The 12,812-nt window shown below is 64.0% G+C and overlaps 2 protein-coding genes across 3 annotated transcripts; both read right to left on the bottom strand.

The window, feature by feature from the left end:
* Nucleotides 1-1,365: 1,365 nt before the first annotated feature.
* TRMT112 (tRNA methyltransferase activator subunit 11-2) lies at nt 1,366-2,806 on the bottom strand. The gene is made up of 4 exons (XM_075018447.1): nt 2,653-2,806; nt 2,349-2,450; nt 1,717-1,809; nt 1,366-1,626 (listed from the first exon to the last, which is right to left on the bottom strand). The coding sequence occupies exons 1-4, from the start codon at nt 2,731-2,733 to the stop codon at nt 1,525-1,527; spliced, it is 378 nt and encodes a 125-aa protein (XP_074874548.1). The 5' UTR covers nt 2,734-2,806; the 3' UTR covers nt 1,366-1,524.
* Nucleotides 2,807-4,621: 1,815 nt separating this feature from the next.
* On the bottom strand, nt 4,622-12,145 carry SLC3A2 (solute carrier family 3 member 2). Of its 2 annotated transcripts, none has more exons than XM_075018445.1 (10): nt 12,113-12,145; nt 10,882-11,353; nt 9,561-9,734; nt 8,979-9,079; nt 8,520-8,588; nt 8,132-8,193; nt 7,734-7,914; nt 6,391-6,546; nt 6,001-6,060; nt 4,622-5,495 (listed from the first exon to the last, which is right to left on the bottom strand). In XM_075018445.1, the coding sequence occupies exons 2-10, from the start codon at nt 11,348-11,350 to the stop codon at nt 5,172-5,174; spliced, it is 1,596 nt and encodes a 531-aa protein (XP_074874546.1). In that variant the 5' UTR covers nt 11,351-11,353; nt 12,113-12,145; the 3' UTR covers nt 4,622-5,171. The 2 variants fall into 2 exon arrangements, with proteins under 2 accessions (XP_074874546.1, XP_074874547.1); XM_075018446.1 differs by having other exon boundaries at nt 12,117-12,145.
* Between the last annotated feature and the right edge of the window lie 667 nt (nt 12,146-12,812).

Below are 12,812 nucleotides of genomic sequence, written 5' to 3'. Positions count from 1 at the left end.
TCCCCACTCCTCCAGGTCCCCTCCTTCCTCCTGGCATTTATTTCTGCAGCCCCCGAGCGTTGCCCAGACATCCCCCCCCATCCCACAGGATTCTGCCGAGAGGATCCTCAAAGAGGCCAAAACCAGCACAAAACAGCCAGGCTTTTATTAAATTCAGCGGAAAAACCTGCCGGCGGCTGAATGGCAGCCGAGAGCATCAAGAGAAAAAGGAAATATTGGGATAATGGCGTACAAGAAGCCAGAGATTTCAGAAACAAAGGGATTTGGGGAGAGATTTGGGGGCAAAAAGTAGATAATTGGGGTGGAGGAGATTTGGGAGCAAAAAGAAGAGATTGGGGAGCAAAACCACAAAGATTCAGGGTGAAGATTTGGGGGCAAAAAAAGTGAGATTTGGGGTCAAAAGGGGGAGATTTGGGGCAAAAAAAGATTCAGGAGCAAAAAGATGTTTTGGGGGAAAAAGGATTTGGGGTTAAAAAGGGAGATTTGGGGCAAAAAGGGGAGATTTGGGGCAAAAGGGAGATTTGGGGGGCAAAAAAGGGATTCTGGGGAAAGAAGAAGAAATTTGGGAGCAAAATCTGAGATTTGGGGGCAAAAAGAGATTTGGGGGCAAACGGGGGAGAGTTGGGACAGAAAAAGAAAATTCACAATAAAATCGACCAATCGCACTAAAACGCCCCAAATGCGGGGAGGGGCGGGGCGGATCTGGGAGAGCTCGGGAATGAAACACCAGGATGAGGACGGGGAGCGGGGTAGCCCCGCCCCTTCATGCATATGGATGACTGGCGGCACGCCCCCTATGCAAATCACCCCGGCGAGGCCCCTCCCCGTATGCAAATAGCACAGACGTCCGCCCTTCGTGTGCATGGGGGAGTTAGCGGCCGCGTGGTCCCGCCCCGTATGCAAATTGAGGCCGGCGGGCTCCACCCCCTGGCTAAGCGGTCACGCCCACCATACCAATAGCCTCATGGCGAGGCCACGCCCCCAAGCAAATAACCGAGCTGCAATCGCGCAGCCCCGCCCTGTATGCAAATGAAGTGCGCTGGGCCACGCCCCCTTCTAGCAAAAAAACTCCCGCGCTTTAAAGGCGCTTTCCCGGAGGGGGGGAGGGGGGCGAGAAATTGGCGGGGTGTCCCCCCATTTCATGGTCCCCCCCCGCCATTTTGTGACACCCCCCTTCCCTATTTTGTCCCCCCCATTTTGTGCCCCCCCCATTTTTCCCCTGCACCCCCATTTCATAACTCCCCCGTCATTTCATGACCCCCCCCACCCCCATTTTGTCCCACAGCCCCCCCATTTTTGCCCCCCCTGCCATTTTCTCCCCCCTCATTTTTGGGGTGCCACCCTCAAAACTCATCATCCTCCCCACACATTTAGTAACTCCCTTTATTCGGCGTACACCCCCCCCCCCCTTAGGAAAAATAACACCTCTACCCTGCTTCGGGTGACCCCATTTTTTTTTTGGTGGGGGGAGCTCCCAAATAAATTAGGGGTGCAGAGAGGGGGGGTCCCCAACCTGCCCCCCCCTCAGGCCTCCTCCTCGCTCAGCAACATGTTGGGGATCCCCCTGGAAATAGGGAAGCGACGCCCCGAGTCCGGGCACTGCAGGACCCCCTCCAGCACCTCCACCTGGGGGGGGAGACACATAGGAGGGGGATCAGGGGGGGCCATCCCAAGTTTCAGGGACCCCCCCGTGGGTTTTGGGGAACCCCCCCTCACCTCTAGCAGGATGTGGTGCACCCGCCGCAGGAAGGACTCATCCCCCTCGTAGTCAGGGGCAGGTTCGGGGGGCAGCTCCGAGGGGTGCCCCAACTTTTGGGGGAGGCAGTGTTAGGTTAAGGGGGGGGGACTGGGGGATCCCCTCCAAAATGCCCCCCCGCTAATTGTCATCCCCCCAAACCAGTCATTCCTTGGATTCCTCCCCCCCAGGGACACCCCAAACTGAGACACCCCCCCAAATCAAAGCCGACCCCCCCCCCCATAAACCACAGACCCCCCAATTCAAAGACCCCCCCGGTGCCCCCCCCAAGACCCCAAACCGACTCCCCCCATCTCAAAGACACCCCCCCCCGGTGCGTCCCCAAACAAGAGTCCCCCCCCCGAGACCCAAACCGACCCCCCCCCCAGCCCAAAGACCCCCCCGGAGCCCCCTCCCCCCACCGGACCCTCCCCGCCGAGACCCCAAACTGGCCCCCCCACCCCAAAGACCCCCCCAAACCGGCCCCCCCCAACTCAAAGCCCCCCAACCGCCCCTCCCATCCACCAGAGCCCCCCCCGAGACCCCAAACCGACCCCCCCACCCCAAAGGCCCCCCCCGGAGCCCCCCCAAACCACCACCCCCCCCGACTCACGCTCTCGGCCGCCTCCAGCAGCGCGGCCCAGCGCAGCCGCGGCACCAGCCGCGCCACGAAGGCGGCGTTGAACGGTACCGGCCGCACGCGGACCTCAGAGGCCTGGGGAAGGGGGGAGAACCGGTAACGGGCGGGGGGAGAACCCGGTAACGGGGGGGGGGGGGGGGCTGTCCGGTGAGGGGCGGGGCCTGGCTGGAGAAAAGCGAGGCCTAGCCGGAAGGGTACGGGAGCCTAGGCGGGTAAGGGGCGTGGTTTCACTCCGGTAAAGGGGAGTGGATTGTCCGGTAAAGGGGCGTGGCCGTACCTGGATTTGCAACGGGAACCCGCCGCCGGGCCGGAGGCCTCGGACGTGGGAGCTGAGCAGGTTGTGGGTGAGGAGCTTCATCCCCGCTTCTTCCGCTTCCGGAGCGCGTCACTTCCGGGAGGGGGCTGTGGAGAGCGCCTGCGCAGTACGCGAGAGCCGCTGCCGAGGTAACGGTAGATTTCCGGGGGGGCGGGGATTGGCGGAGGGGCGGGGTCTTGGGCGTGGCTTGCGGGGGGGGGCGGGGTCTGTGGGGGTCGCGGGAAAGCCGGGGGTGAGGGGGTGGTACCCAGGAGGTAGGGGGCGTGGCTTGCTGCCGGGGCGTGGTCTGCCGGGGCCGCGGGAAAGGCGGGGATGGGGGCGGGGCACCGAGGGGATTTTAGGGACATCGGGGGGAGCGGGGGGGGCACCCAGGGGATTTGGGGACCTCCGGGGGGACGACGACACGGGAGACATTTGGGGGGCCCCGCCAAAAGCTCCTGGGACCCTCTGAGACCCCCCCAGCACCCCAACCCCCCCCCAGTGACACCCCCAAAAAAAATCCCCCGACCCCACACAGGGCTCCTGATGTCACTTCGGACCCCCCCCAGCACCCCAAAACCTTGGGGGGGGGTGGGGAGTTGTGGGGGCTGATGTGGGAAGCTGGGGAGGGTGGGGGGGCCATGGAGGGGTTTGGGGGGACTAGGGGGGTTTCATGGGAATAGGGGAAGGAATTTGGGGGGTTGGGGGGGCGCTGGAGGGTTGGGGGGCTAATGGGAACCTGAGGGGGGGATTTGGGGGGCAAATGAGGAGGCTGGGGGGATTGGGGGGGGCTGGGGGGGGAACTGGGGGAGGTCAATTGGAACCTGAGGGGGCTCATATGGGAACAAGGGGGCAGTTGGGGGGGGCCTGGGGGGGCTTGGGAGGATCATAGATCATTGGGGGGCCCATGGTGGGATTTGGGGGTGGGTCTAGGTACGGGTGTAAGAGTCGGTCAGAAAACCAGCATTGTCTCACCACTGTCCTCAGGAGCACGAACGGCGCGGTGAACAGCGCGGTGAACAGCGCGGCACCCCAACGGCCGGTCCCACGGACGGAACGTGCGATACGAGGTTCCTGGAAGGTCCCTGGCTGGAGCCGTGAGAGATCAACGCAGAGCTACTGTCAGAAAGGATGGATCGCCACTCTTGCCATAACATCATGAAGAAATCATCAACTTTAGATGAACTTTGCTTCATTATAACACCAAAACACACCTCCTGGTCGAAGGCTGCCCGCCTCCAAGACTTACCACGCCTCGGACACTGACCCCGCGCCTGTGTGATAGCCTCGCTTGAGAAGGGCGGAGATATGATAATTGTATGCTGAGAAGGGCAGACACTCCTGAGGCAGAGGTGGAGCAAGGTGTGTTGCTGAGCATAAAAGATGACTTCTGAACAACGGAAGTTTGAAGTTTCCCCACCGAGGACCACGACGATCGACAACACAGCATCAGCTGGACCCGGGACCGTTAGGACGTCGTGAGATCAGCAGTGGTAGCTATAACCTCTCTTTCTCCTCTCTCTAAACTTTACTTTTCTCCTCTCTTTCACCCATCTCTAACTATTGCATGTCTCCTCACAGGCAAGACAATAAAGTTTTACTGCATGATTACTGCTATCCCCTTTGGTGCTGGTCACCTTAATTTTGCACTTTCAAGATTGTAGCAAATGAACCATCACGAGTCCACCGAGTGGACCGTGACAACGGGTAAGGGGGGGGGGGGGAGCGGCAGATTTTGGAGTCCCGCCCCCCAGCTGGCTCCATGCAGGTAGGGAGGTTCCCATGAACCCCAGTTTTATAAAATTGCACCCCAAATTCCTGTTGCGCCCCCTAATATTTCCCTCTGCCCCCCCCATTTCTCCTTGTCACCCCCCCATCCCTGCACTGTCCCCCTGGTGTCACCCACAGTGCCACCCGTACTGCCCCCCAAAAATAGAGGCAAAGTCAGGGGCACAAATGCAGCTTATTTATTCACCAAAAGCCCCCCCAGGGACAAGGGGGGGGCTCCCCCACCCTGGGGACCCCAATACTGCCAAGGACCCCCCCAAAATGGAGTGTGTGGGAATGGAAAAAGGGACACCCCCAAAGATCCAGGGGAATGGGGGGGCACCCCCAAAACGAGAGGGGTGGGGGCAAAATGGGGGGGTGCATGGGGTGGGAAGTGATCCCCCTGCCCAGAATGGGTGAGGGGGATTGGCTGTTGGATCCCCCCCCAACTTGTGGGTGCTGGGGGGGGAGGGGGGGCTGTAAGGCCACATGTAGGTGCTGTAGGTGCCCCCCAGGCTCTGATGGGTGCTGGGGGCCCCTCCAATTGTGGGTGCTGGGTGGGGAGGGGGGTGTCCCCCTCTTCTGTGGGTATTGGGGGGGGGCTCGATCCACTTATGGGTGCTGGAGGGGGGGTGGGAGGGGGGGTGTCACCCTGTCCTGTGGGTGCTGGGGTAGGGGGAGGTGGGGGGGGCACCCTGTTCCTGCCCCACAGATGCCGTGGGGCAGGGTGGGCGCTATGGGGTGTAGGGGAAGCTGAGCAGCAGCCCCTCGTAAGGCAGCAGCTTGAAGTTCCCCAGACTGATCTGAGGGTCCTGGGGGAGCGGACGGTGGGTGCTGAGGCGCAGGGTGGCTTGGGGGGGCAGGCGGGGGTCCTCCAGGGCCAGGCGGAGGGTCTGATTCCTGGGATTCAGGACCACCAGGAACCGCTCGCTCTGGTCCCAGCTCCGCAGGAAAGCGGCCGCCTGGCCAGCGGGGATGGCCTCTGCCTCCCCCAGCGACAATGACCGCTCCCGCACCCGCAGGGCGCCCAGGTGACGGCACAGCTCCAGCAGGCGGGCCTGTGGGGAGGGAAGGGTTAACGGGGTCTGCAGGGGCCCGCCCACCAACTGAGACATAGCCCCTTTAAGAAAAAAGGAGTATTGCCCTCTTAAGAACAAGCCCTGGGGCACCACCTCTAAGAATGTGCTCGGAGGCATCGCCCTTTTAAGGACACACCCGTGGGCGTTGCCCCTTTAAGGACCCACCCCCTGCATTACAAGAAGGCACGGTTGGGACACCCCCCCTTTAAGGCCGAGCCAAGCATGTTGCCCCTTTAAGAACGGCCCCGGAGGTGTTGCCCCTTTAAGAGCGAACCCCTTCACCCGAGGTATTGCCCTTTTAAAGATGGACCCTACCTCACCGTTGCCCCTTTAAGAACCCGCTCTACCCGTCCGGCGGAGAACCCGCCCCCTTCTGAGACACGCCTCCTTTGCCGGGAAGCCCCGCCCCTCCCCGCAGAACAGACAGCCCGTCCCTTCAGCCCGAGCCCCGCCCCCGCCAGACCACGCCCCTCGCCCCGCCCACCTCGGTGCTGTTGTCGCCCTCCTCCATCCCCTCGATGACGTCCCAGGGCATCGGGGGCGGCTGCGGGCAGAGGTCAGGGGTCAGAGGGCAGGGGTCAGAGGGCATGACCCTTCACCCCCTAGCCCCAAATCCTTTTCCAGCTCCAGAGGCCCCCCCCAAGTCACCCCTAAATCCCCCCATACCCCCCAAATTCCCCCCTAACCCCCCCAAATCACCCCCAAACCCCCCTCCAGCCCCACAGCCCCCCCAAATCACCCCCAAAATTCCCCCCAGCCCCCCCCGACCCCCCAAATCACCCCTAAATCCCCCCAAATCCCTCCCCAGCCCCAAATGTCCCCCCAATGCCCCCCCTCCCAGCCCCATAGCCCCCCCCTAAATCCCCCCCCTCACCTCCTGGCCCGGGGGGGCGCTGGGGGGGTCTCCCAGCCCCACCTCGTCGCCGTAGCTGAGGACGGGGGTCCCAGGGAGGGCGGCCCAGAGCAGCAGCAGGCGCTGGGGGGCGCGGGGGGGGCTCAGCCCCGCCAGGTGCTGCTGGGGGGAGCCCACCTGCGGGGGGGGGTCATGACGTCACATTTCGACACCCCCCCCCAATCTGGGTTTCATGGGGGTCACAGATACTTGGGGGTCATCCCCTTCTTTGGATATTTGGGTGCCTGGGGGGGGGGATCCTGGACACGTGGGTGTCGTGTCCCCCCCACTGATATTGGGGTGCTCTGGGGGGGGGAGATGTGTGGGTCAGGTCGGGGGGGGGTCCCAAATAACTAGGTGTCGCCCCCCCTGTGAATATCTGGGTGCCCTGGGGACATGTGGGTCACGGGTGGGGGGGGGATGTGTAGGTTTGGGGGGGGGGTATTGGACACCTGGCCACCCCCCGGGACAATGTGGGGGGCAAAGGGGGGGGGTTGAGGGCACGGGGGGGGGTCAGGGGGGTCCCTGGGGGGGGGCTGTGGGGTGCAGAAGGGAGTTTGGAGAGATTTGTGGGGGTCCCAGGGATTGGGGTGCAGGAAACCCAACAGTTGGGGGGGGCTGCAGGGCAGGGGTGGGGGTGCAGGGGTGGGTGAGGGGTGCAGGGGGAGCATTTTGGGGTGCAGGAAATGTTGAGGTGCAGGGGGGTTTTAGGGGTGCAGGGGGGCATTTTGGGGGTGCACGGAGTATTGGGGTGCAGGTGGGGGTTCAGGAAATGTTGGGGTGCAGGGGGTTTTAGGGGTGCAGGGGTGCATTTTGGGCGTGCAGGGCAGCACTTTGGGGGTGCAAGAAGTGTTGGGATGCAGGTGGAAGTTTAGGGGTGCAGGGGGGCATTTTGGGGGTGCAAGGAGTGTTGAGGTGCAGGTAGGGGTTTAGGGGTGCAGGGGGCTGTTTTGGGGGTATGGGGGGTTAGGGGTGCAAGGGAGTATTTTGGGGGTGCAGGGGGGTTTAGGGGGCAAGAGGGCACTTTGGGGGTGCAGGCAGTGTTGAGATTCAGGGGGGTTTTAGGGGTGCAGGGCGATTGGGGGTGCAGGGAGTGTGGAGGGGCAGAGGGGTTTTAGGGGTGCGAAGAGCATTTTGGGGGTGCGGGGAGGCATTTTGGGGGTGCAGGAGGGGTTTTAGGGATGTGCGGGGGTTAGGGGTGCAGGAGAGGCGTTTTGGGGATGCACAGAGGGTTTAGGGGTGCAGAAAGAGTTGAGGTGCAGCGAGAGTTTTAGAGATGCGGGGGGGGCATTTTGGGGGTGCAGGGTGGGGTTGGGGTGACTCACGCTCCAGGCCAGGGGGATTTGGGGGCGCAGGAAGTCCAGCAGTTTGGGGGCGATATCGGAACCAGGGGGGTCGGCCCCCAGCGCCTCCAGGAAGGGTCCCAGCACCAGCCCCGCCCCGGAGGAATTCAGCAGCGCCAACAGCTTGGGGGGGTCCCGCAGGCGGGTGCCCCCCACCAGCACCCTAAAAATGGGGAGAAGAGAGAAAATCAGGGGGACCCATGGGTGCCCCCCATCAACACCCTGGAGGAGAGAGAGAGAGTCAGAGGGGGATTTGGGGGGTCCCACGGGTGCTCCCCCCTCACCCCCAACACCCTGGGGTGTCAATGAAACACGGGAGGGGGCCAGCAAATTTGGGGGGACGCAAGGGGTGGGTGACAAGGGGGGGGTTTGACACGGACCTGGGGACGCTGTCGGGGCTGTTCTGCTCCGTCAGGTTCCTCCACTCGGCCACCACTGAGGGCTGGGGGGGGGCAAAGGGGGGTGTCACCCCATAGCACCCCACGGTCCTGCGCCAGAGACCCCCCCACCCCCTCAAGTCCCCCAGTCCTGCCCCACAGAGCCCCCCAGCCCCCCATTTCTGCCCTAGAGACACCCCCCAAGTCCCCTAGTCCTGTCCCGCAGAGACCCCCCCAGCCCACCAGTCCTGGCCCACAGAGACCCCCCCAGCCCCCCAGTCCTGGCCCAGAGCCTCCCATCCCATTTCTGCCCCCCAGACACCCCCCAGCCCTGCCCCCCAGAGACCCCCCAGCCCCCCATTTCTGCCCCCCAGAGCCCCCCCAGCCCCACCTGCAGCTCCTCGATGCCGTCCAGGAAAAAGCCGGCGACGCCGCGCTCCAGCCACACGCTCAGCGCCCGCTGGGGGGGCACGGGGGGGTTGGTGAGGGCTCTGCCCCATGGCACATGGCCCCCATCCACCCCATAGCTGCCCTATGGGCCCCAGAGCTTCCCCCCCCCCCCCCCAACACCCTCATCCTTTTTTTTATAGCTGCTTCGCGACCCCCCCAACCCCTCCCCATAGCGGCTTCGTACCGCCCCACAGCTGCCCCATAGCACCCCCCAGCCCCCCATTTCTGCCCCACAGCTGCCTGTAACACCCTACAGCACCCCACAGCTGCCCCACAACCCCCCATACCACCCCATAGCTGCCCCCCCACCCCATAACTAATCTTCTTCTTATGCTACCACCCCCCAAAGCACCCCACAGCTGCCCCACAGCCCCCCCTCGCCGTGGGGTGCCCCACACACCTTGACCTTCTCATGGAATCCGGGGTCCTCAGCCACCTCTGGCCCGAACCAGGCCGCCCCCCCAAAATAGTTGGGGGTCAAATCCAGGATCACCTGCAGCCCTGGGAGGCAGAAAGAGGCGGGGGGGTCAGGGCACCCCCAACTCCCCCTCCCCAGGCTCCCCCCACCCTGACATTTGGGGCCCCCCAGTAGTGGGGTGCCCCCCCCAACCTTGCAGCACTGGGATTCCCCCAAATTTCAGGGGATTCCACCCATTTTGCCCCCACCCCATTGCCAGGATCCTCCCTCCCCTGGTGCCCCCCTCAAGTTTTGGGGTGCCCCACCACCCCCTTACAACACTGTAATCACCCCCAATTTTGGGGTATTCCCCTCCATTACCAAAATCCCCCAACTACACCCCCCCAGTCTTGAGATGCCCCCCCAGTTTTGGGGTACCCCCCCTTTACCGATACCCCCCAAAACCTTCCAGCACTAAGACTCACCCCCAATTTCAGGGTTTCCCCTCCAATCTGAGCCCACCCCATTACCAAGCCCCCCCTCACTTTGGGGGTACACCCCCCTCACTTTGGGGGTGCCCCTCACCCTTTTTTTTGGCTGTCTGCAGGAGGTCGGCAAAGTCCTGGAGGGAACCCAGCAGCGGATCCAGTTGCTCCAGGGAAGAATTTCGGGGATCCCCTGACATTTGGGGGTGCACCGGCCCCAACACCAGCCCCCGCATGTGCAGCCCCGCCACGTGATCCAGCCGCGCCGCCACGCCTGCGGGGGGGCAAAAATAAAGAGGGGGGAGTGAACCCCAAATCTAACCCCCCTCGGTGTACCCCAAAATGGTAGTGGGGACCCCAAGGCCCCCAGGGGTCCCCCTGGGACCCCAAACTCCCTCCGGGGACCCCAAAATCCTCAGGGTGCTACACACACACACCCCCGGTGTCCTCGGGGGGTCTGTACCCCAATTCTCCCTCCCCGTGTCCCCCAAAATCCCCCTGGGGACCCCAAACTCCCCCTAGTGGTTCCCCAATCCCCCCCACCCCAAAATCTCCAGGGTCCCCAAAATGGCCCCCGTGGGATCCCCTACAGCACTGGGGGGGTCTGTACCCCAATTCCCCCCCATGTCCCCCAAAATGTTTGTGGGGACACCCAGGGGTCCCCCACCCCCCCCCAGCAGCCTGCCCCCCCCCCAGCTGCCCCCAGACCCCAATGCCCCCCAGGACCCGTAAGTCCCCCCCCACCCCTCCCCCCCCCAAAATACCCCCCATGCCTGGGGGAGCCAGGAACCCCTAAACCCTTCTTTTGGGCTTGGGGGGGGTCCCACTAAACCAACCCAGGCCCCCCCAAATCACCCCTGGGGTGGGGGGGGAGCCCCCAAACATGCCCTCCCGCCACCCAGGGGAGACACTCAGTCTGGGGTGGGGGACACACACACAGACTCCCACACCCCCCCCCCAGGATGCGGGGGACCCTCACAAGCTGTGGGACCCCCCCCCCCCGAGCCACAGGCCCCCCCCTGAAGTGGGGGGGGGGGCCCAATGCTGAGTCACTGCCCCACCCCATGGGTGATGAAACACGGGCAGCACGTGGGGGGGGGCACCCTCGGACACTGGGGTCCCTTTTTGGGGTGGAGGGGGTCACTAATAGGGCGGTCCCCAGCCCAGATACCTGGGTGCCTTTTTTTGGGGGAGGCTGATTCCTAGTCTGGATGCTGGGGTCCTTTTTTGGGAGGGGGGCACTAATGGGGGGGGTCCTTACTCCAGATACCTGAGTCCCACTGAGAAGGGTGTCACTAATAGGGGCTCCTTTTGGGGGGGGGCATCACTAATAGGGGGTTCCCCACCCCAGACGCCTGGGTCCCTTGGGGACACCCTCCCCCCCAACCCCCAGGGGTCACCCAGTGCACCCCCCCCCTCACCTTTCAAGTCCCCAGCAAAGGGACGCGGGGGGGCTCGATAAAGCCCCCCCAACTCCCACCAAGCACGGGGGGGCAGGGGTCGACAGCGGGGGGCCCGGGCGACGATGGCGGCGGCGGCCCCCAACATCCCCAACCAGCCGAGCCAGAAGAGGAAGAGGAGGATTGCTCGAGCCTTCGCCCAGGGGGGGGCCCCAGCCGCCCGCAATAATTCTTCTTTCCCTAAACCCGTAAATTTGCAACCCCCCGAAACGTCGGGGCCCCCCCCCAATTCTTCATCCGTTGGGATTTTCACCAAGCCGTTCTTTTCGCTGCCGGGGAGGGGGACAGGATCGGGCCCGGGGGGGGCACGGTCCCCCCTTTCTTCTTCTTTTTCATCCTCATCCTCCGCTTTCGCCGCCATGGGTTCTTTTTCGGCTTCAAGCGCCGACAGCTCCAGGTCGCGGTGGGGAGATTCCGTCTCTGCCTCCATGATCTGGAGGGGGGGCACCCCAAAAAGATTTAAGGGGGGGAGGGGAAGGTGCTCCTGCAGCCTCACCCCCCAGGGCACCCCAATACACTTTGGGGGGTCCTAAGGCCCCCCCCCCAAATCTTAGGACCCTTATATGGGAGTCTTGAGATTCCCCCCCCTGCACCCCAATATCTATGGGAAGGCTAAGCCCCCCCCTCACAGCACCCCAATATCCTTAGGGAGTCCTGGGAGCCACGCTGCACCCCAAGACCCCCCCTGAGCACCCCAATATCCTTAGGGGGGGCCCTGGGATCCTCCCTGCCCCCAAGACCCTCCCTGGGCACCCCAAAAGCCTCAGGAGGACCTTGAACCCCCCCCCAACATCCCAAGACCCCCCCCCAGACACCCCAATATCCTTGGAGAGCCGAGGATGGCCCCCTCCCCGCACCCCAAAACCTTCAATAGGGACCCTGAGCCCCCCCAGTCCCTCGGGGGGGGGGGCCTGAGCTCTTCGCTGCCACTCAAGAACGCCCCTGGGCACCCCAATACCCTTATGGGGCCCCCAAGAGCCCCCCCCAAATATCACCCAGAGCACCCCAATATCTTTAGGGGGTAGGCCCTCCCCAGGGCACCTCAATATCCTTATGGGGGGGTCTCAAAACCCCCCCGGCCCCCTCAAACCCCCCCCAGACACCAAGAACCTTGTGGGGGTCCCCCAAACCCCCCCGCGTACCCCAAAACCCCCCCGATCACCCCAAAACCCCCCCGGGGGGTCCCCACTACCTGCGCTCCGCTATCGCTGGCCCAGAGTGGGGGGGGGCCGGGGCGGGAGCGCCGGCTTTTATACTCCGCTCGACCACGCCCACTCCCTCCTGACCACGCCCCTAACCACGCCTCTCGCTCCGCCCCCGGCGCCGTGCAGGCGCCCGGCTTGGACGGATCAAAGGGCACGAGGCGGGGGGGGCGGGGGCGGACCCGGCCATGGGCCCGCGGGGTTGGGGGGGGTGGGGGAAGCAGCGGCCCCAGGGGAAATTTGGGGGACCCCCCCCCGTGACGGGGGGACCCCGAGTCTGCGGGTGCTGGAGCTTGGGTGCCCTTCCCCTCCGGGATCGTGTCCGTGTGTCGTCTTCTCCCCCCCCACCCCTCCCAGGCCGCCATTTTGTTGTACCCCCAACGAGCCGCCATTTTGTTGCCCCCTAAATGCACCGCCATTTTGTTGCCTATCCTGGGCGCTGCCATTTTGTTGTAGCCCCAGGGAGCCGCCATTTTGGCACACGCCACACATATCTTCCCCCGATGGCCCGCACGGCGTCTCCTGACCAGGATCCCCGCCTCCCCGCGGCCTCCGAGGACCGTAAGTTCCCCGGTGGCGGCTCTATTGGGGGTGTTCAGGCCTTTCGGGGCGGTCTCTAATGGTGCAGCCCCGTCCTCCCCCCCTTCCCCGCGGAATGGTTCGTCCCGGATGGCTTCCCCTTCCCATAGC

This window comes from Buteo buteo, chromosome 30 (assembly GCF_964188355.1).
Source record: "Buteo buteo chromosome 30, bButBut1.hap1.1, whole genome shotgun sequence".
Taxonomy (NCBI): domain Eukaryota; kingdom Metazoa; phylum Chordata; class Aves; order Accipitriformes; family Accipitridae; genus Buteo; species Buteo buteo.
This window is presented reverse-complemented; position numbering and strand designations above follow the sequence as displayed.